At 39.0% G+C, this 24,423-nt stretch overlaps 1 protein-coding gene across 2 annotated transcripts in view; it reads right to left on the reverse strand.

The window, feature by feature from the left end:
- Positions 1–2,468: 2,468 nt before the first annotated feature.
- Positions 2,469–24,423, reverse strand: part of ksr2 (kinase suppressor of ras 2) — a gene marked incomplete at both ends in the record, with an annotated part of 74,933 nt that continues 52,978 nt past the window's right edge. For both annotated transcript variants that reach the window (XM_080043552.1, XM_080043551.1), the window contains 14 exons: positions 2,469–2,615; positions 3,200–3,329; positions 5,756–5,890; positions 8,095–8,228; positions 8,373–8,469; positions 11,405–11,766; positions 12,816–12,864; positions 15,291–15,360; positions 17,562–17,603; positions 18,437–18,605; positions 19,707–19,813; positions 20,716–20,801; positions 21,135–21,218; positions 22,592–22,661. In XM_080043552.1, the coding sequence (XP_079899678.1) occupies positions 2,469–2,615; positions 3,200–3,329; positions 5,756–5,890; positions 8,095–8,228; positions 8,373–8,469; positions 11,405–11,766; positions 12,816–12,864; positions 15,291–15,360; positions 17,562–17,603; positions 18,437–18,605; positions 19,707–19,813; positions 20,716–20,801; positions 21,135–21,218; positions 22,592–22,661 (1,682 nt within the window). The remainder of the gene's footprint in view (positions 2,616–3,199; positions 3,330–5,755; positions 5,891–8,094; positions 8,229–8,372; positions 8,470–11,404; positions 11,767–12,815; positions 12,865–15,290; positions 15,361–17,561; positions 17,604–18,436; positions 18,606–19,706; positions 19,814–20,715; positions 20,802–21,134; positions 21,219–22,591; positions 22,662–24,423) is intronic.

Genomic DNA, 24,423 nt, shown 5'->3' on the forward strand with positions numbered 1-24,423 from the left:
CTGACGTAAAACTTCATTAGGTATCGAGATCAAACTGCTCGATGGACCGATAAAATACTCACAAACCTTTTTATATATATATAGTGTAGAAGGATTTTCTTTTTTTCATAACAATAATCAATCTCCGATAGTCCATCTCATGCACTTGAACGTTTGTAAACAGTACAAATATAAATGATCCACTTACAATATTTGAATCCCAGCAATTCCAAAATAGACAGAAAAGACTCCAAAAAACAGCAGCAGATTGTTTATATGCATTTTCCAACACACAGGTGTATATATAATGAGATGGAAAATGGCTATTTAACATGATTGGATTGTCTCTATCTATACGACGTGGCAAGAGATAATCAAAAGCAGTATACAGCTATCGAAAGACGCCACAGATCATCCAATTCATGACGATATGACTTTGATTTTTCTAATATCTCTAAAATACACATTTAAAATATTTTATGATATACACGTATGAAGTAGAAATATGGCCTGGGGTGGTCTTCAGCATCCTGATATGTGTTTTATGATATGTTAAAGGGACACTCCTGCCAGATTTAAGTTACTTGCTCATTACGTTGACTTTCAGATCCAAGAACTCGATAAATGACACCTTAGGTTTGTGTAAAATAAATATCTGTCAAGATTCATTTGCCCTCCACAATCACCCTTTCAGCAGTGTTGTGGTCAGCACTAGCCCAGTTCAAACCAAAACAAACTATTTGTGTTCAAATAAATTACTAATATTTTAAACAATAGTTGTAATGTTAAAAAAAATCATGCAAAGAGAAAAACTAACATTCATTATCTGTTCAGAGTATAATATAGGGTTACAGCGCTAACAAGTAGCACTTAGCTCAGCAGAAATAGGAGCTAGAAAAAGTTCCCTTCAATAACACTTTTGACAGGAAAGGACACTTTGTCATCTCCTATTTCACAAGTTCTACACTACGAAGTTTCACCTCACTTTATAAGTAGGCTACATACAGTAGGTGTAGCTAGCTAACAACATGCAGAAGGCTGCTGTGTGGAGTCTGCTTAAACCAGTAGACCTTGAGTGTTTACTACTGTTATTATCCAGTGGTGTTTTCTATGCTAACAATGTAGTGCAGGCTCCTTTATTTAAATCAAAATCCAACTTTAACTTGTGTGTGTTGTGTTTTGAGATGTCAATGAAATATACGGACTCTCAAAATTGTACCAAGACAATTAATCAATGTCTTTTTTGGGGGTTAAAGTTTAATTTGAAGATTTCTTAATCAAGTGACCAAGACACTGCTTTCCAGCAATTCAAACTGTTTTTTTAAGTAGACAAAAACAAACTCAAAGTCTTTGTTTCGCCTCTCTTTTTTAAGTTGTGTGCTCTACCTCTACGTATTTAACAGTCACATCAACATGACATTAACACCTCTTTTTCCTGTGTGTGTTTCCCGTTTACTGCACTGACCATACCGTCGCAAGCTTTAGATTTGTATCTGTATCTTTTGTGTTCTGTAATTATCATTTAAAATGAGATGAAATACATTTTGTTCAGGAAATTGGTGATAGCATTTCTGAAGGGTATTTAGTTCTGTTGATGAGATACATTTCAAGTGTCCGCGATTTCACATAACAGCGCTATAGTGAGGGAGTCCTGGTCTGATCAGCAGCTTTTTTCGGCCCCAAAAAAAGTCATTGTTCAACCGTCTCGCTTATGTTCACATGCAATATTCAAAAGCCCAGACTGACCAGAGAGCAGTCTCCCATCAAAGAAACCATGCCAACACATCCCCAAACAAACAAGGGGCGCTGGTGTCTTCACATTCAAATGGTACGGTGTAAATAAGAGGACATTTTTAAAGTTAAATAAAGCTTTTTGAGACAAATGTGTAACCCGTACAGACATCCACACATGACACAAGTCCATGAGGTAACAGTGACAAAATGGTACACATTGTTGACAGACATAAGGAATGGAAAGACAATGTTGTAAAACATATACAATGAGTGCAGTGTACAACAGTTACATTCATTCAAAACAATCAAACAAACAAAAAAGACATGGGGAAAACAATTCTACATTTGTACTCAAACATGTTTTTTCTTAAGTCCAGGATGATGTGATCATTCAAAAGTTAACAAGCAAGATACATCCAGTGAATAAATCAAATGTCATGAGGGGATCAAGTCAATAGTAAAAGACAAAAAGGAAAAATATCCTGTTATGGCAAACCATGGAAAAATATGAGTCCTGACTGCTTGGACAAAAAGCTGGGCAGTCGACTTATCTGTACACACACATGCCGACATTCCATGAAAATACACACACAGCACGGGCAGTTTTTCATCACTGGGGGCTGGCATTTGGATTCAGTGCACTCTTTAAGGGGGCTGGGCTATTTATGTAGAGTTATGGCGGCTAATTTAAAAACAAATTTGATTTAATTTATTTTAAATTGTTGCTGATTGTTTTTCTGTTTTGTGTCCCTAACTCATTTGACATACTCAGCTGACTTCCAGAAGTGCCCGGGGTGGGAAAGGCGACGGTTCCGTTTTGGCAACTTTTCCAGTAGATCCACCAGTTTGGAGAAGCTGGGCCGCTCGTCCTGCTCGTACGCCCAGCACAGAAGCAGAATGTCCTGGAGAAAAGAAAGAGATATTGATTGTAAAAACCAGGCTTTTCAAATTTGATCACATACTTCAAGAAAGAAACCATGTTGAAAAATCAATATACCAACTGGAGAGAGGTTTGGTTGTCACCATTTTCCTGATCTGGGGTCGGATTGAGAATTGCTATTCTAAAAGACTTATGATCATTACCAGACAACTTGATGTCAGTGTTGTAGTGCTCAACATCTGTCTTGATGCAACTTTTTTAATGTCTCGTCTTGGTTTTATAATGGTGGCTAAAAAGTTTCTAATCCTTTCTTTAGAAAGTTTTTTTTTCCGTTTGCAACATAATGTATGAGCATTCTTCTTTGTTCTTATGTGTCGTGTTGAGATCCTCTTCAGGAAGCACCTCAGTTAATCCCACCGCAGACTGCTTATTGTCTTTGTCGTGCGAGGTTCATTTTTCAAAGATTATAAAATGAGTTAGAGCAAAATGACTCCGGGATTCAATGAGCGTTTCAAAATGAAAAAATGTGCAGCCATTCAATTAAGTTGGAGAAATAGAGTCGCTCATGAATTGTGACAAATTAAAAAGAAAAGAGTTCGCTCTTACTGATATCTCCTTCCCCATGCCGGCTTGGGCGAGGTTGGGCTTCAGTCCGCTGCCAATCTGCCATATGATCACCTCTGCTGGCTGACTCTTGTAAGGCCACTCACGTGCGTGTAACTCGTACCAGATGGTGCTGTGAAGACAGAGGAACACAGCGGGTCAGTGCTTTGAAATGTGTCCCATCAAGAGAATAAGGCCACTTTCTTCAAATCACACATCACACCTGTACAGTAGAGGATTAACATCTCGGTCGTCGCTAACATTACCTTGGCAAGATTTCAGTCCCAAAAACCATACACCATGGAATCTCAATGGGTTGGATTAGCTTCCAGACTAATGAACAAGAACGTTACATTTTGTCTTTGGCAACTTTTTTAAACCCAGAAGTTAAAGAGAACAACACGTATTTTGATGACTGCTCATGCGAAATTAGCATACACCAACGTCTGTGTGCAAATAAGCGTCTGTTTTCATTCTGCTGCTGCATGTCAAGTTTGAGTAGCCTAAGAATAGCTCTTTGCCTGAAGTAGGGGGGTAAAGATGATGGCTGACTGTTGATGAATATGTAAAACAGCCACAAGGGTCACCTCTAGGTAATCCAAAGACTAAAAGAGCAGCTGGACATTGTGTGACGCACTCTTCTATTTCCCTTTGGAGGGAGATAGCGACAAAAGCCCCATATGGAGGGACCATCTGAAAATGCAATTATTGTAAAGAGTCAACAGAGAAGGGTCCCACCCCCACAAATGAATCGGTAATGTCTGTGGAGGAAGAACAGGACCCGTGGGGATTTTTTAATCAATTTAGGACAAATTGAAAATTGGAGAAGGGGGAGGACATTTTGGCTTGAGAAACAGGAGTGACTGAAAATCCATCTGTATGTAACAACTGAGGGAGTGAGTGATATGATTTGGGTTCAAATGAATCAAATTCCACGTATTTTTTTGACCAAAGAGATTTGCAAAAAAGGATATAACTACAACGGCCTGCCTTTCTCAAATTGCCTTTTCAAGCCTTCCAGAACCTTAGCACTGTGTCATGAGTGCAGAGATCCTTTCAAAAGTATGTGATAGTATCTGCAAAATTGATCTCTTGCGGATTTCAGTGTCTTTATTTAAATGTCACACTTGGATGCCCTGTGACAGAAATGGTAACCTCCACATAACCACAGAGTGCCACACAAACCCGCTTTTGCTGGTTGCTATGAATAGGCTACAATACCAGTACATCGCAAATGCAACAAAAAGGCAAAGCGTATTAAAATCACCCATGATCCATGTGACACTTAGTGGTCTATGGGTGCCGAGATGTGGCCAGAAATGGAGTTTCCAGAGTGATACATGTGACTTATTTCAACCCTGGGGAATTACACCACACAGCCTAAAGGTGTATTAGAGCTTACACAGGTTTTTTTTTTTAAAGCAGAATTTCTCAAAGTCACAAGAACATCAGCACAGTTGAAAGGCAATCTCGAGGACTGAAAAGTTCCCAGGGAATCTGAGGTATAATCACGGCAAAATTTGTAAGTGCAATTTAGCAAATACAAGACTTGATTGCAAATTGAATTTAGAGACTGTGTGACAGTAATTGTAGTGGGGCTAAGCGTTAGTTTACACACTATTTAAAAAATCAAGGCTCTTAATTTTTCATCATGCATTTGATTTCATTTTCAGCACTGTCTCCACTGTTTCTCACAATAATGTTACATTAATGATTGGTACAATTCATCTTGTCATGAAACGCATTGAAGAGGGTTAACTGAAATGGAATAGCTATTTCCAAATAGCCACTTCAATCAAACAACACAAGTGGAAGGAGCACTTTCAGAAAAAAAAACATGTTCCCTGTTGAACCAATAATGCAGCCATTCTTTATTCATAATCCACAAGCTTTTTGTGACACTAAAACATTTTTGACACAATAATATTTAACTAATTAAAGTGAGCTGTTGGCAGATAGTGAAAAATTTAAGGATATTTGTTGAAATACTACCCTCACTCACACATTTATAACTTATTTTTTGTAACAATCCAATCATTTAAAGACACATTTCTTATGGTTTGAGTCATTCTCACAAACTAAACTTCACTGGTCCCGAACATATAGGATCGTATACAGTAAGCGGCCAAGTGGAGTCCATTTCAAAATCAGTCATTTTGTTAAGCAATTAAGCCTCACAGATGTTAATCCTGCTCTCATGAAACAGTAATACATTGGATATCTAAAGTCTGACAACAACAGACGCAAAACTGCCGTTTAAAAATGTCTCATCTTATTAAATTGTCTTTGTACAGTTAACGGTGAGAAACTATCTATAATGAGATCTTAAAACCTCTTAATGGAGGTGCCTCTCTGTCATGTGGTGTGGAATTTTAGGACACTGCTCTGTCAAGGCAAGTGATAATTTAGTAAATGCACACACATATTTGGTGTTTGTAACCCCCCCTCCCCCCTCTCTCTCTCTGTCAACAGTGGGCTATGATTGCTCAACAACCTCATACTCCGGTATTGTCTGGCCAAACAAACAAACAGAGACGCATCTGGAAATAGCACACTTACCCAAAAGCAAAGACATCTGATTGTTTGGAGAAGGGGAGCTTGTCTTCCTCTGTGTCCGGGGAGAGCTGCTGGATGATTTCAGGAGCCAGGTGACACAGCCAGCCGTTGGGGATCTTAAGTTTGTCTTCTCTCCGGCTGCACAGCAAAGGAAACCAAATATGCTACCATGCTGCATTTTTCTTTACATTGCATATAGCCACACGTAAATCATAAATCGAGGATGATGCTTCTGTGGTAAGAAAAGTCAAGCAAACGGTGATATAGTGTATAGCATCAGGTTTATTTTCAATCAAGAATAGCAAGAATTCTCCGCGGAGAGGTCACTAGTTCCAACACATGTAACGTGCAGCAAAGAGTGACAAAGTTCACTCAAAATCATGGACTATTTAAGGACAGGTAATCGAGAGACAGACAGGTAGGCTGGGTGAGGGGAAGGAGGGGAAGACAGGTTGGGAGACAGACAGGGCTTGAGATATACATTCATATTATAATCGTGGGTGGGGCAGGCTGCCCCAGAACAGCAGGAGGCTGTCTGCAGGATCATTGTCACCTTTCAAATGTATAGTCAGGCTGGCTCCACTCGGGAGATTGAGGGGGATGGTTGAAACTACATTTCAGTTAGTCAGTTTACACTAAAACACAGTCAATGTATGTTTTATACAGGCCTGTAGCAAATGTTTCCTATTTCATTAATAAGCATTCTAACATTTGAGTCCAGACATACATCATATGCAAAATCCGCCACCACACTTCTTAAAGGTGGAGTCAGCGATCCTGGAGAATGCTAGTTGTCGATTTTTTTTTTTTGTCAAAATCAGTGAATATCTTTAGTAGGGCGTCCCCCCCCATGGGCCTCGGCCAGCAGCAGACCCGGGATTCCAGCCCGCGGTCGTTCTCTGCATGTCACTCCCCTCTCTGCCCCATTTCAACTCTGTCTCTACACTATCAATAAAAAGCATAAAAATGCCAAAAAAATATCTTAAAAAAAAAAGAATCAGTGACTATCTCCTCATGATTTGGTACCTGTACGTACTGTGTGTGCGCTGTAAAATAAAATAAAACAGTTTAAATACACAGCATAGGCTTTAACGGTAGCGAATAATGAGAGGATATTCACTGATTTGAACAAAAAGTGATTTTGTCAACAAGCATTCCCCAGAATCGCTGAATACACCTTTAATTATTGTTTCATAAAATGTGTGTGCTTGTAGCTTTGCAGTTGCATCACTGGCGTGTTGTTGCAATTTACAGTGTAGATCTCATCATCTAAATCACTGCAGGAAAGAAAATAAGACAACATTTATTTCAAATAAAAGAAAAACGGTATTCAGATATCTACATCGGACATGAAATAGGGCATCATATTTTAGTTATACCACAATCTTACCCTCATACAGCTAGGTTCCTTGTTTGAGAAAGTATGCATTATTTGATATCTTGGCTTTTTTTTATGATTGCCTACTCAAGCCTACTTCTTAAAATATAAGTTCTGGAAAATATTGTATCATGTTGGACCAATTCAACTATGGAATCCGATCATTTTTTATTGGAAAATGTAATCTTGCTCTGTGCGCGAGATGTATTCAATCTCTCTGGTGTGTCACCAAAACATTTTCACTGTACCGTCAAAAAGTTTCCAGAAGGTTGATTAAAGTCTTGGCCTCAAGAGATGTAATCTCCAGCAGATACAATATGCGATTAAAGTTTTTTTTTTTTTTTTCAGTCATGACCTGGTAAATGGCAGAAAATCGACTCTTTTTCTTATCGGAGTAAGTACCAGTTTATAGCGTTTTAATGAAATGTCTATTTGTACTGTCTGTTGCTTTATCTAAACACTATTGAACTTGTAACGGTAAAGATAAGCTGAAGACAGAAAAAGATTTACACTGATTTACCAGGATCACACTTTTGTAAGCCGGGGACATTGTTACATGTCGCACCAACTTCTCTTTCCCCATGTTACCTGTCTGCCCAAAAATCTGTCTCTATCTAATAAAGGCAAAAATGTCCCAAAAATAACATGACATTTTCTTTTTTTTTAAGTGGTGGATTTTTCAGGTCCTGGTGTTTTTCATGGTTATTAAACAGTCTTAGATTGATCTTAAAATATGTAAAACGTAAAGCAGATGGTTTTCGAAGAATATAATTACGGACACACTCGGTCTTTTCTTGAATATAAAGATTTTTTTACTTCCACTCTATCTCTTGTTGTCCCTTCCCCATCTGTGTTAAAACTTTTATAACGATGTCAGTATGTCTCCGAGACAGAAACCTGTATTTTTCAACATGCTGAACAAAAATGTCCCCTGTCTGGGATGTGTTGTTCTGACCATAATTACCTGCCAGCCTGCAAAACCCCGGATATGGTGAACAGTCCAAAATCGGTGATGACAATTTTGCCGTTGTCATAGAACACATTCTTGGACTTCATGTCTTTGTGTAAGATCCCCTTGGCATGGAGGTAGCCCATCCCCTGAGGACACAGAGGGAGAGAGAGAGGGAGAGAGGCAGAGAGAGAGAGAGAGAGAGAGAGAGATGTTACTTTCCTGTAATATGATGTGTGCTGCTGCTGTGTTTTGGGGAATCATTGTTGGGTTTCTTTTTCTTTTTTTTTTACCTTGACCATCTCTTGTGCAATCTGTCTGGTTTTGTTAACATCCAGGACAACCTTGGCATCTCGAACCACAGAATAGAGTGTCCTGCCTTTACATAAGCTGGAAGAGGGGGAAAAGTTTGAGATTTCAAGTTACTGTGTTGGCCAATACAATCATTTAGTAAACGTCAACACATTTGACAAAACCAGGTCAACCACACAAAAAAAATCAAAACCCTCTTTTCCACTAATGTCCTACAAAATAAAACATTGTGCAGCGTAGAGTTGGACTTGCATGTTGCTTACAGCTTTCCTCTTTGCCCCTGTCGTTCTTTTTATTTCTTGACATAAAATGTAATTAAATCTTATCGGTACATTTCCTTCTTGCTAATTCTGTCTTAAAGGTGCAGCAGAACGGAAGGAGGGAACATTATCATTTTGTACTACGTTCACTTACTATTCCAAGAAGATTCATATAACTTTAGTAAGGAAATGACACCATAACAACACAGTTGAACAATAGTGGTAGTGACTTGTTCACACCCAAGTTTTAATATAAAATATATTGCATTGTATTTCCTGTATTAAGAGTAAACTTCCAGTGTATACCCATCCAAAGAGAGAATCCTGACACAGTAAACAGTGTGTCCTGGCTTTTCAAATACTGTCTCTTTTTAAAGAACTGCTTATACAAGATACTTTTTTTGTGTCGCTCTCGTTTATTCAACCAGTCAGTCATTCAAGGCTTCAATGTGTTTTGGCTACTATTCATCCAAACCCAGGCTTATACTGAAGTTCATGAACTTCACGTGTGTGAGACTGTCAGTGATTTAGAGCAGTTTGACATATTGTGAGACCATAAAATGTCACCATGCTGAGCTGAAAAGCGGGCCCTGCTCTGTGTCAGGGTGAAGGCGTTATAGGTTTCATGAAAGTTGTGTCACATTTCTGGAGGGCTGGTGCCTTCAACAAACGGCGTATAAATAGACAGCCACACAGCCAAACAGCCACCCCCTGCCACACACCTGAAGCCCTCAACCCCGACTGTGCTAAGCAGGTGACCAACAAAGGACCTGAAGCCAGCAGTTCATACATATTCATCCCCCCAACGTTGACCTGGCAGCATGGTTCATTTTTAGAAGTTCCGTGCCCCCGGGTACAGATTTAGTGAACCTAGTAAACACCTTAAATAGTATGACTTCAATTACAGTTTATAAAGTTTAAGCTTTATGAAAACTTTCTGGTTTATTTATCATATCAGTCCGGGTTTATTTTATTTTATTTTTTACTTTTAACTCATTTTTAATCTTCATATACTTGTTCCTGATCCTGTATTGTGGTGAATGAGGATTGTATTTGTTTGTCGGGGTTATTTTTTTTTTGTATCTTGGTGCTGCTTTTTTGGCCAGGTCACTCTTGGAAAATAGATTTTAATCTCAATGAGTTTTTTTCCCAGTTAAATAAAGGATGTTGATTGATTGAATTACCGTTATAACTTAAATATTTGTGAGTAATTACGGAGATGTCTTAGCCATACAGAGAACACAGAAACTGTTGCCCATTTTCTTCCAAATGATACTGTATAAAGCTGAATAACCCAGTAATCACACCATAGATGACCCTGTGTTCTGTATTATCGGCTAAAATCGATTCCACAGACAGACAGTAATGACAAATGAAACCATTTAAGAAGTAGGAACAATCAATAGTCACGTTTCCACTAATGGGTCCTGAAAACTCTCAGCCTTATAATAACAAACCAAATAAACCACAATTTGGTTTCACAGGTCTGTCATGTTACACTTTGGTCTGCCTGAGTATGGGGTGTGGGTTAAGACTGTGTATTTGGAGAAGCAGATAACAAAAGCCACCTGTTGCACTGACATTTGCTATTATTTTCAGCAATCAGCGGCGAGGGATTTCTGTCAGCTCCCATGCACTGAGTTAATCAACCGCAATCACACCGATCTCAATCAATCCGTCAATGAATGTTTAATGCCGTTATTTAAATGATATTAACATTCAAGGTGAATGTCATGCCAATTAAACGGGAAACATTTGGTTTTCTATGCATTAAAAAAAAATTATTTTCCATTAAACATGGAATAGAGAAGAAACAATGGGGTGTATTATTCTTTTTTAGTCAGACATTCTTCTATGTTCGCAGCCTGCGTAGATAACAGTGGGAAATTGGCAAGTATCTGAACAATATCCTTTTGAACATTATTAACTGGGCTAATTAATTTAACAAGAGAGTATTCCTTGTGATGAAGAGTGCCCTGTCCTTTTCTGTTACAAATGAGAAAATACTTGCTACATACATTTTTTTAAACTTATCTATGAAATCATTTTTCGAAGTTCACTTGTTCACTTTGTGAGAGAATCAAATGAATAAATACAGTAGATGGTGGGTGGTTCGTCCATTCACCAACTGTAGAAGCCTGCTCTAATAGTAACCTCTGTTCGCTTTATTTTCAGACACATCTTACGGTCATTGTCCCGGAGTGTGTGTGTGTGTGTGTGTGTGTGTGTGTGTGTGTGTGTCTGTGTGTGTGTGTGTGTGTGTGTGTGTGTGTGTGTGTGTGTGTGTGTGTATTCGGAGAAGTAGTGCTACAAACATACTGTATTAATCATTCTATTTTAATTTGTTGTACAATTGGGTCAACGCGCAGGCTCCACTGTTTGTAATGTTAATTCAATTAATTGTTGGTATAAGCTTGGTTGTATACTGCATTGTTTATTATGTTGGCCAGTATGGCAGGGCCTTTCCCTTGCTGGGTTTGTTTCATGTGTCTCTGAGTACTCTGGGTGTTTCTGTACTTTGTAAATTCACCTTGACATTGTTATATAAATGAATCCTTTAAATGATTTGGATAAATGCGTACTTTTCTGGATGGTGTATGTTGTTGACCATGCATACAGTTTGTAGTGTTAGCGTTTGTCCACACTTACAATGTGTTGCCATCATACTATATTCTATAAATTTATATGATTTTTTTATTATTGGTTGACAATAGCATTTTATTGGTGTTTACATGTAACGTCTTGGTCCTTACCTGGTGATGATGGCCAGGTGTGGCGGGCTCATGCAGGCGCCCATAAACAGCACCACATTCTCGTGGCGCGTGTTGCGGTAGGCCATCACCTCGCGCTTGAAGGCCTTGAGCTGGTCCTCGTTGTCTCTCTCGATATCGATGAGGCGCAGGGCCACCTCGCCGTGCCAGCGTCCGTGGAACACTTTGCCGAAGCGGCCCGTACCGATCATCTCGCCGATCTCCAGCTGCTCAAAGGGGATGTCCCACTCCTGTAGGAATATGCTGGTCTGGCTCGCCTTACGAGGGAAGTTACGAGCCGACAGCAAAGACAGGTTCATCTCCTCAAACTCATCGCCGGAGTCCTCGTCGTTGGCCTCCTCGTTCTGTGATAAAAGAATAATAATTAGAAGAAGAAGAAGAAGAATGCATTTAATTTGCAGAGCACGTTTGATTGTAAAAAAAAAAAACAATCCCAAAGTGCTACAGAGTATGACAAAAGTAAACACAGGTTTAAAACATTCAAAATTAATTAAGAATTAAAAAGAAAAACGGAAAAAAGTAAACATGATAAGGCAAAATTGAAGTGTTTTGTTGGTAGCTGTAGGCATCCATTTCACACATTTACATGTTGGTAATTAAAATGCTTTTATACAAAACAAAGATAAAATATTTTCTGAAATTATTTCTGAATTTTGCTTAATTTCTGACACAAATTGCAGTCAAGTCATAAGAAAAAAATCTCTTCATACTCTCCCAAAGGTGTATTCTCCATAAATGCATGTGTTCAATGTCAATTAATCATCAATAAATGCATACTTAGTATTTTTAAAATCCTAAACCTGCTCTGATGTTTATTTAAAGAATTCAATACGATTACAAAAACATCCCAATATCTCTTATATCTCTCCTATATGTAAAATAACTGTAATTTTTTCTAAATCTGCGTGCATTTTGCAATGCACAACAGCTGTTTAGGCAATTACCAATACAAGGAAAATAGAGAGTTATAAAATGGGAAAAGAGTCGGATAGAAAGACTGCTGCCTTGTGTTATGATTTGATATTAAAGATAATATACCGCAAGAGTGGAAATTAGCTTTGCAAAGATGCCTCCTGGAATAATATGCAAGGTAATCTGCATCAAATTCTCTCAAAACGTTTCATTGTTGCAGGGAAAGCGATGATAATAATTGAAGCTGTTATTTTTATTTTATTTTAACTGCTTTTGACGCAGAACCTGCCAGGAGGTTTATTTGAAAGCTGAGCCAAATCATGGTATATCTGAGAACACTGCCACAAGTGATGGTGGGAGCTATATGTTATCATTATTTGGATTCAGAAGTCAATTGTCTCTCTTTCCACTGATGTTGCTGACAAAAACAATAAAACAATGCATGCAAAAACACAAATAAACTGATCAAAGAAGGACTCACATCTGACGTTGGTTCCACTTCGATTTGAAGTATAGGGTTGCCCTCGTTCCTAAAAGCAAGAAGAAGAGATGTGGAAAAAAAACATGAGAAAACAAGACATAGAGGTCTCCCGTCAAACACATGAGATTGTGATCGCATAGATTATGAAGGGAAAGTCATTCAAGTGGTGAAAAACTGGACTTACAGTCCTGTGTATCTTCTTCTTCCTGGTCAAAATCAGGCAGCTATATTGCCCACAATGCAACTCAACCACTGAAACTTCCAGGAGCTGATGGGTTTGTCATTAATTTTTTTACATCTTGTTTTATTTGATTTAAAAAAAATTAGTCGCTATTAATATCTGACCCCGGCACGTCCACCCTCACCTATACACTGTGGGTGCCAAGGACACAACACAAATTAACCCACTTCTCCTCTTCGACCCAATCCTCCTCTGTCCACAGCTGGCTGTGTAACATCAGCGCGTAACCTCCCACGACCTCTCTCTGGTATATTAACACTGGTCTGCAAAGCAATGCTGGACCCTGGGTAAAGACCACGGGTGAGGCAGTGGAATAAGATAACATGTTATTTTCCTGTGGTGCTAAGGGGCTCCAGAGGTTCCTGCTCTGCTCTAATGAGGGGTACATGCCCGGGGCTTGGGGTCTTTGACAGCTTGCCCTTGTTAACCCTGCGACGAGGCCATTAAGGGTATAAGGGTTTCATAACTGTGTTAATGTATTCACATTCCTCAAAACACAAAGAACAAGAGACTGTGAGAGGGAGAGAAAAGGGAAATAGTAAAATGGTGAAACTATCCTTCTGGTGATATAGAAGTAATAAGAAGCCTTAGTGAGAAGCGTGTTTTTTTTCATGTATGTTATCACACTGTTTTTCAAGAGATGTCATTTAAAAGTGTTAATGCATGTGGCTGAATTATTTTTGAGTACAGCAGGGTTTAATTCCTCAGTACATTTAGATTTCACTCTCCCCCCTGTGAGAAGGATATCTCCCTACCCTATTTACTGCAACAGTTCTTTACTTCCATTACTTTTCATATCTGAAAGTTAGCCCCAAAATCACCTCAAAGGATAAACAAATCTAAATCCATTAATTAACCTCTTACCATTTAACAGTATTTGCATAGGCCTTCCACTATTTATTTTGACTATCACAGTCAACTGATACATCTAATATCACTCTAATAATGTGGTCCTTTCTTTTGCAGCTCAACACCAACTCATAAAAATGCCACATTACAATTTTGCAAATCATCGTTTAACTTTCACCATTTACCTGAAACCTTTATGATTATCTTAGAAAACTAATATTATTATTTCATTATATTAAATTGAAGCCACATGGGAGTGGTAATTGTTGAAGGAGTGACAGCAAACTCATTGTTCTTCCATCAAGTGCACAAAATTGGACGAAATACTATGTCTGCTCCTATATAACTCCTATATAACTTAATGTATTAGGTTCTGATACAAAAACCTGTTGAAATTTTCCATCTTGACTTCACTGGCCTGTATTGATCTTCCAGGTCATTTCTGTCGCTTTTCTGCCTTAAACAGTATAATTCCTACACGTCACACCTTTTGGAAAACTGGGGTAGCACCATAGTGTGTAGAAAATAATCTTTAAGTTACATCATAATGTTTATGGTAATGGTTGTAGCTCTGCACCTCAAACAAGCCCATTTTATTCAAATCCATATGGAGCCCCCTGTGATGTATGCATGTCACCATCTGTAGTTCTATATTTACTTGTGATTATTTCCTGGCGTTGCTTTAAATTTTTCTTATCTCAAAGCTGGCAGCTGCTAAAGGCATGTGGCATTAAGACATCAAATACGGCTTCTTTTTTGAAAAATCCAAATACATCACCAAAATGTTCAGCCCCATGCCCGCTATATTAGTTATACCTTCATTTAAAATAATATGCCTTACTCCATTCCAGGACCATGTTGATATTTGTAAAAATAAAAATTGACTGTCGCATCACTTGTAATTGATTTAACTATTACAATCTATGGATACGGTCCATATTTCATTAGGATCCACCTATAGACCAAGGTTCTCTTGCCATGTTTCTCGTGATAGATTGAGACCCTGAATGCCATCTGGGTCGAAAGGCATTTCATCACTTCTCCTCTTCCGGTTGTTTTGTACGTGATCACTGGCTTCTTGTGGGAATCCAGTTGGCATCCCAAGTGTAGCGTGAACTAAATGCCATGCAAACATTAGTGTCGGACTGCTCGTCATGTCGGCCCTCGCATTGAAATTGTCACCCAAATGTCTTTGCTCCAATAAGTTTGACACCACATCAGGCCAGAAGCCATATAGAGAGAAGAAGAGGGGAGAGGAGACAAGTAGGCATGCACAGAGAGGATACAATATGGGTTTGATACAGATCAGAAGTACTTTCTTTATATCCCTGAAGGTAGACATTATGTTCTATTGAATCTCTTGTGTACTAGATTGTACTACTCACCCTGGTTCAGCCAGGACAGGGTGCAGGATGACCTGCGGGGCTCTGCTGGGAGGAGCTTCAGGAGCCACATCTGGAGATATATCAAGATTCCCTTGTTAAGTCTCTTTGGATAACAGTGTCTGCTACATGACATGTCATCTAATGTAAGATTCACAAACATGTCAAACCAACAAATTAGAGAAAAAAAAGTTGCTTTCAGTATGAAATCCTTCTAAACATGTTCATAGTGCCTTCCGTGTTTTAAGAAGGGAGTGGAAGATATTGACTATACTGTATTTAGGATGGATCTACAGTATCTCCATCTTAAACGGAAGGTACTGCAGCTACATAGACACAACTTACTAGAGACTATAAAACCTGTGACTACTCAGCTTTAGCTGCTTGTGTAATCTCCTACAGTTTTTTTTTAAACCGGTGGAGATTTGTGTTTGTGAAGATAATATTGAGCAAGGTGAATGGAAGCTTAGTAATCTTCTCCATTTCAGTAACACACACAACAAAGCCATCTCCACTGCAGAGCCTCTGCTCACAGCTATCGTCTCTCTCTATCATAATGAAGAAACGCATTTCAATAGTGCGACTGCATGGAATGTGACAAATTAAACCTCCCACTGTTCACATCACATGGTTAACTTAAGACTATAAACACTGTTTTCCATGGGAAATGTAACAGCATGATACGGCTGTACCATGTATGATATATGCAGTGTGGTGGTGTTGCTATCAATGGGGGGGATCTGAAGCTGAACACTAAATCAAAATGTATGTAAAAAAACTTCCAGGGTACCAAGGGCTACAACACTTTTAATGTAGGAGGGCCATGTGGGGAGGCTGCTGTCTAAAATAGTATCTCTCTAATCAAAATTAATTTCTGAATATCTCTTGCCATCCACCACGTCTGAAGTCGTGATCTTGGTTTTGCCAAGAAACCGCCCGACATGCTTTTGGGTAAAAACAAACCCGCAAGATTTCCAAAAATTATTCCTGTTACAAGTTGGTACATTTCAAACTTTGGCACAAAAAAAATGTAATCCCCTCCCAGACAAATCATGTTTCATTTCTTCACAATAAAAAGATGTAAAGCCCATACGGCATGTTATATTATCGAAGAAGGCAGCAGGGTTGAATCACTCTGCTATCCGTTGGAAGCGCTCCTTATCAATATGTAAGATAAGTAAGATCAGATGTTGTTTTCCCTCCACCTCTGAAAGGCATCAAAGGATTGGCTGCCATGCTAACCGCCTGTATTGGCAGTGCACACTCTGACAATTTGTGACACAAAGTGGGAGACACAAAAAAAAATGACGTTCCCTTTGCGGTACAATGCATTAGTATCTGGCACCGTCACTTCGCATTAAAAGGGATGTGACGGGGGTTTTGGTTTTCTGTTCGGGGGCCTGCGTTTACTCCAAGGACCAGCAGCAAACCAGGTAAATTGGAGGCTTTCAATTGGCCAATGTTGTGAACCTGAGCCAGTCCGTCTGTCTATCTGTCTGGGGTCCTTGTGGAAGACATGTGCATGGTATTCCTACTTTCTACCCAAAATGTATGCTGGAATACACTCAAACTTCTTGTAACAGAAAAGTTAGCTTTTACTATATACTGTACTTTGGAATTTTTAAAAATACTGTAATTGCCATGAACCTGGTATAGGCTTATATAAATCCTTTTTTTTTCTTTTTCTTTTTTTTACTTTTGGTGTCTATTGCAAACAAGAGCCAGCATTTACAGTACATCTTATTTGACGTCAACGTTGCATTAGCTCCACATTTAGCATATTGTTTTGGGATTGATGGGATGAACAGTAAGTGGTTGTGTTGGACCATATTGTTATGCTGCTCTTAATGAGTAGCTGACGTAATTCAGCTAGAAAACAGTCAACAGCAAGTGTATGTGGCAAAAATAATCATTAACCCGGGCAACCGCTGTATGCTGCCTTTCCAAAAAAAAACCTGTCTGCCCAGATCTCAATTACCCCTCATTCTTTTCCTCACCCTACTCCAGGTTGTCTCGGCCGTGATACTACAAATGAGTGAAGGCTGTGCGGTACTGGTGTGGGGGGAAAGCCACGAGTCTAGGGCTCCAGGCATTGACAAATCGTTTGGAGGCTCAAATGAGACAGGCAATGAGTGGGTGTAGGGGCCAAGAGTCTTGAAGCAGGCCAAGGTGAGGATATGGAAATCCACACCAACATCAAAAGAAAGCGCCTCCTTACTATTCCTCGGCTGGTTGCAGTGCATTATGGGTATTGATCAATCATGAGGTACTTACCTGGGAAGATGAACTGCTGTTTGTATTTGAAATAACTGGAGGCTGCGGAAAGAGAGAAAAGAGAGGCTGAAGTAATATGGATTTACAGACTATCTATCTATCTATCTATCTATCTATCTATCTATCTATCTATCTATCTATCTAAGCTTCCAAGGTGGACTAGTGCTAGCTCCTTGTTTGTGACAAGTAATGTCCCCACCTTTCATGCTGTGTTGAGGAATTTAATGTATACATTTATGTGTCGACTTCTTGAGTCAAAAAACAAAGTAATAATTGCACTCACTGACACTAAACAGAGTGATACAAGGTACTCCTCTGGGCTGTGGAAACATTGGAATCGATGCTTGTATGTATTTTAATCTGTGTTGACTTGTATTTGTATTGTATTTGTATTGTCTTTTTATATGGAACTTTGAGTCCGGAATAAAGTATTCATTCATATCTATCTATCTATCTATCTATCTATCTATCTATCTATCTATCTATCTATCTATCTATCTATCTATCTATCTATCTATCTATCTATCTAACTGTCTAGCTGTCTATCTATCATCCAGGCCTGTGTTGTTTTTATGGAATAAATACTAAATAAATAATGTATTTTTAGCCATCCTAATGGGAAGGCTCTGTCGGTTGGTGGACACTCCTATTATCGATCTGTTTCTAACTTCAGTTTTTTGGAACCACATTAACCATGATGCTTTGGGGGATGCAAGAAAAAAAAATGACAAAATGATTACGAGGAAAAATCTTAAATTACCATCTTTAGTTTACTGCGTTGAAATAATCACAAATTAATGTTAATATGCATTCATTCTCCTGTGATAATCATGTAAGATAATCAATTGTAATCAAGTCCCCAAATATTCTAGTACCTGTCAAGTTGAACTGTTTCTGTTGCCGTGCAGACTGTGGGGAGGGGTGTAGAGGTGAGGGGGGCGTGGCACTGCTAGGAAGGGGAGGGGCCGGGGAGGAGGGGGTGGAGGAGGTGGTGGAGGACGGGTTACTGCTGGAGTCTGGCTGGTAAGGGACAGGAATGTGATCCTGACAACACACAGTGAAAAAGACAAATATTCAACAGAAGCTTTTTTGTTAAACTTCAACACTGGCAATGTTGCAAGTTGTAGCCTGTTAATCACAAAACGCGTTGCACTCTATACTCTATTGTTGGCTTTTGTTGGCCTGTTTCTAGATTGATTTTCTACCTTCCAGACACTGCACTCGCTTTTCCATTCATTTCAACGTGAAAATAAACTTGCAGAGACTTGAAGCTTGCCCGACAGAAGTAGTAATCCATCACTATGAACGATTTGCTGCCTTTACTTTTTTGACTAAGTTATGTTAACATTGTGCAGGGCTGAAGTTGGGAACAGGAAGCATTTTTTTTTTAAATCTCCCTTCAGTGGTGCATTCACGGATACCCAAACATCTAGAAATATGAGGCTGCCTAACCTGGATACTCTCATCAAATGTGTACACTCAATCAGCTGACCATGAGTGTTGCAGCTCTGCACTTTAACCACTATGTCATGACCTCCATGAATCGATCATGAAAAATTCATTGAAAACCTCAACCTCTTATGTTTATCACAGCGGGCTCCGGATGCAACTCCAGGTCAAGTATCGTGGAAGATATATTTAGATATCTTTAAATCTACATGACGATCACTGTCTAGAATCCATCTAATTAATAATGTTAATAATGTGTAAGTATTAAAAGCTCATGATGAAGTCTCATCAACCAAAGGTGGTTTGTTTAGTCAGAAATGTTAATAAAACATTGGATTTCCAGTATCTGTGCACAGGGTGGAAAACTATATGATGTCATACTCAAACCCACAACCCTTGATAGTTACTGTTTCAGGTTGAATATTAATGTCTGTCACCTCCATGGGGGATGTTGTGATAAAAAAATGTTTACTCTGGAACCAAAACATATTTGTAAGTGTTGGCTGCAAAACAGTCAATTCGTGAAAACAAATCCGTGTGTGTAAACATCAAATACCGCTGAAGATATTTCCGTACTGTGTCATGACTCATGATCCCCTGAGAAAGACACGATGATTCATAACCATTTTGGTGTGATATTTAGGACAGGTTAGACACAGATTATACACACATTGGCGTATTTATATTGCACCTTACCTTGTTGATTTTGTTGGTTTTGGGGAGCGTCTGGCTGATGTGCAGGTCTGTGTACCTGAGCGGGTTGTTGATGTCACATGGCACTGATTCGGTTCGTACCAGACGAGCTACTTTGGGAAACAGCACAGAGGAACAATGACGCACTCCGGGAGGGACCCACATTAAGACAATACTCGACTAATAGCTATAGGGGGAAATTAGGAAGAAACTCTTTATCAGACTTTGCTTCAAATGTAAAAAAAATTAACAAATTGCCCATTTTCGAGAACACCATCCATTTGTTATCACATGCAGACACTTTGTTGAGAAAAGAAAGTTTCCTTAAGCAAACTAAGTCATTAATAAACGGTCACACAGCGATGTAAAAAATAATGTCTAATTAGTGTTCTTTACCTTGAGTGGTTCCTTGACAGTCTTATTTGGGGGGAAATGGTACAGGGGGGAGGAAGAGAAAGAACATAATCTTAATGCTGATAGCAGATAATGGGTTTTTTTCTTCAGTGCAGTCTGTGTAAGTACAAAGGGTGCACCATTTTTCAAACCTACGTAAGTGGTTTAATTAATCAGCAGATAACCTTCTATCAGTCTAAACCAGACTTTGCTTTTTTAAATAGGGACTCAGCTGAAAAAATTTTACTTAGATACATTGAAATATACAGTATGAATAACTACTAAGGCAGATTACATTACAGCAGGGTATAGAATTTAGTGTTGGTCTAAAACAACTGCTTTAATTTGCACTTAAACACATTATCCCAACTTGTTTCTAAGCGACTGCCTCTTTAGTACAGGCTGGGTTAATAGAGGCCAGTAAAGACCTTCAGATAAGATAAGAGAAGATACAAGTGTATTTATCCCGAAGCGTCTTCACAGGGAAAATACTGCATTAATCTCCATAACTTTTGATCAAAAAAGTAATTACAATTTAGACGGTTTTATATGGTACATGATACACTTAATTTGACACCCTGGCTGAAGCAAAATAAATTGCAACAGGGAAAAAAAATACCTTTGAGGGGGTCTCGTCCGCCGCGCTGTATGATCAGTAAATGGCAAGGTGGGGCTTCTTTGGTGCATTTGTTGTGGCACTTCAGCCTGAGTGAGACAGGAACATTTGATTAATGTGGGTCCTGTTGTTGGCATTATTTTAGTTCCTTTTCACATTGATCAAGTTTATGCAAAGTGGGGGCATTAAAATAAGAATTTGCTAAATGTTTTAAAGCAAGAACAAAAACACAAGGGTTCATTGAATTTTTTTTTTTTTAAATAATTTTAAATATTTATGAATTTAAATACAAAAAGGCAAGATAACACATTGTTTTCTTAAAATAATGACAGAGATCTCAATATGTGTGATAAGACTCAGAACACTGCTACGGCTGTAATAGATGGTACCTAAGACGGAAAAACCAGTCTCAATATACTCACTTGCAGTTTTTACATTTCAGTCCAAACAACATTCCCTTTCCGCACACTGTGCATGTCTGGGACATCCAGTACTTTGTGGAAAACCTGCAAGACAAAAGAAAAGAGAGAGAGAGGGAGAGAGAGAGAGAGAGGGAGAGAGAGAGAGAGATAGATGAAGACACTTCTAAAAAGTCGGGACATCACTCTGCGCTTCTTGCACATCTTTATGAAACGTAAGAGCTGTGAGATTACCGAGGAGAACACTGCTCCTGACCTTTTACTCCTTAATAACATTCTCTCACTCTGGCAGACAGAAGGCCCGACGTCCCCCCGCTAACCTTTCAGCGAGGATAATACATGCCTGTAGAAGCGACTCCTGTTAAAGTGGTTTACCTTGCTAATCTCCCTCACCTGCTGATGATTTCATTTGGGCCCATTTTTCAGCTTTCAGCTTTCAGTAACACAGAGCAAATGAACACTCGATGCAACGTGGGGCCAGATGGCAGATGGTTTTTTACTTCAATACAAAAAACTCGCTCCATACTAGTTGATGATGGGAGCTCAGAAATCCAGGCTGCTCTTAAAAGTGTCCAATGCAGTCACTTCTTAAGCACACAAATCTATACAATGTGCTCCACAGTAGCAAGCAATTTCCTACACGGACCAACCGAGGCTTTTTGAGCACGTATGTGACTGTTGGCTGTATTTACTGATGCAACACCTGGCCGCCAGTAGTTCTGCTGTCTGGCTAATGGCAGGTGACTAATGTAGGTTGACAGAATCCAAATCTCTTTCATTAGGGCCTCTCCTTCTCCTCAATTGAGAAGCACCTCAATCCAACAACAGAGTTTTCAGTGGACTCAAATATGAACAATGATGTGACATTGAGGGCAGATTCTGCATAAATAAATGTTATTCTATAAGTGGAGGCCTCAAAGCTAAAGTGGTGCATTGTCTGATGAGCTACACAAATATACTTATCTTAACGGGCCGTGAATGCTTTCAAGGGCACACTTACAAATACACACATTTACATATTGACGAGATTGTCTTTTATGGAATAATGGCATTTCTCTTAAAAACCAGCAGCCTCAATCTCCAAATAGCGGTTGTATAATTTGCATTTGCTCTCAGTTGGGCTGCATGTGATGAGGTGCAGAGCTTCTCTTACCACCTTCGCTGACTATTAAGCCGGCAATACACCCACGTTCTGCAGGTTGCTAAGATCCCACAAATAATACACGATTGTTTTACTTTTCAGATCACAAGCGCTTGGAGTCAAGCAGGGTGAAAGAGAGAGAGAGAGAGAGAGACATACATACAAATAGAAAAAGAGAACTGAGATGGGCTTTGTTAGAGCCCTTTTTAATTGGACTGCATTCTTTTGTTGAAAGTGTGTATGCGCAGCAGTAATTTCACACACACACACACACACACACACACACACCATCACACACACGCTTTCCTTCAGGCCTTACCTGTGTTTTATTGAGTGTCCCAGATCTCTTCGGGGAATCTGTGGGGACCAGCGAGGCACTGAGAGAGTGTCTTGAAAGGGGACAGACAAGAGAGACACGAGGTTGTTAGCTTTTTCTTTTCTTTAAAGTTAAAAGGTAATACTAACAGAATGTCTTTCACCATTGACAACATATCAATGCATTAAACATGTATTCAGCAAAATGGCATGTTGGGGAATGGACTGATTTTCACACAATAGTGTCATACTTAAACTCATCAGTGTAAATGAGTGAGGGTCAGCAGTGAGGGTCCTTAAGGCAAGACCCTTAACGCAAACTATCTACTTCCAGTTGTTAGTCACTTTGGATATAATCGTCTGCTAAATGACATATACTGGAAGGTATTTTTGTTCCTGTTCATATAAACCGCAGGTGTGTTGCTGAACTTAAGATGTGTTAGGTTGAGGCAACAAAGCACAAATGATAGCACAAATCAAACGCTTCCACTGCCATGCTTCAAGTCAAAATGTCACTTTGCTAAATAACCCTAGCAAAGTGTTGCAAGAGCCTAAACAAAACTATGTGGACATTCAATCACCCCTTTGTTGCTATGAACAGATATTGTTGCAGGAGGAAAACATTCTTCCAAAATGCTTTCAGTCAGTGTTTCAGCAGATAAAGACGATTTTGTAATCGTATTTTGTGTGACTTCACAAAAATAGATTCATTATTACAGTACATTAAACATACACTTTAAATAAAATACAGCTCATGTTAGTGTACTATCTCAGGACTTTGACATTTAATTCTGCTTTCAGCCCATAGGCCTTTCTGAATTATGTGCATGTTTTAGATGCAGACGTATTATGAGGCTACTTGCGTGCTACCTGTATTCCATTGTAAGCCACTTCACAAGGTTTTCACAACAAAAAACCTTTCGCTTGGTCCATTAGTGCTTGCATTGTCTGGGCAGACTAATACATTTATGCGCAACCTCATATTACCAGATGAGAATGGCAGCCTACAGAGCCTTGCCTGTAAAGGCAGTTGCATGTGGCGGTTAGGCATTGAGATGATAGCTCAAGCCAGTGTTTGCTATCTGCCAATCATTTAACATCAAATGAGTCGTGTTGAAAAATCCTCATATAGTCATAGGTCAGAAAATATAATGCATTATGCAAGGTCTTTTTATTTAAATTTCCGCTGAAACCACGTATTGCAGGCCTATTTGGGTCATTGTCTGTTATGCTTTTGTTTTGACCATTAGAAAATGATGAAATGAATAAATACAGTCAACCTGACATCACCACAACACCAGCATCTTTTGAAATGTATAACACTTATTCAGCATTGCACTCCTTTAACATTCTCATTGGTGGAAAAAGGGTCGCAGAGCCACTCTCGTCATAACCTGGTGCTTATTTGATCCACAATACAAATCAATCAGTTCAGTCTGAGCTTTAGATTGTCATGCTTAACAAAATGCCTTGAGCCGCACACCTCAAAACAGACACGAGGAGTTACAGAAAGTTTCATTCTTTCTAACTCCACAACTCCATAATAGTTTTCTTCCATTTCAAACGTGTAGTATTCAGCCTGTACAACGATTAATTACCACAACAATTGCTACAATAGCAATTTATGAGGCAATTTATCAGATTTGAACAGCCCCCTCTGGAGCCACAAAAGGTTTTATTATGCCCCCTGAAGTTTTCAAAGCCCCATGTGGTAAATTGCTATTTGTGATACTGAGCTATAAATTGAATTGACTGGTACAGTTGTTTTGCAAGAACTGTAAACACACACGTTGATGTTACAAAACGGCAAACTTTCCCCTAAAGTTAAGATGTGTG

The sequence above is a fragment of the Ammodytes marinus genome, assembly GCF_949987685.1.
Source record: "Ammodytes marinus genome assembly, chromosome: 2".
Taxonomy (NCBI): Eukaryota; Metazoa; Chordata; class Actinopteri; order Uranoscopiformes; family Ammodytidae; genus Ammodytes; species Ammodytes marinus.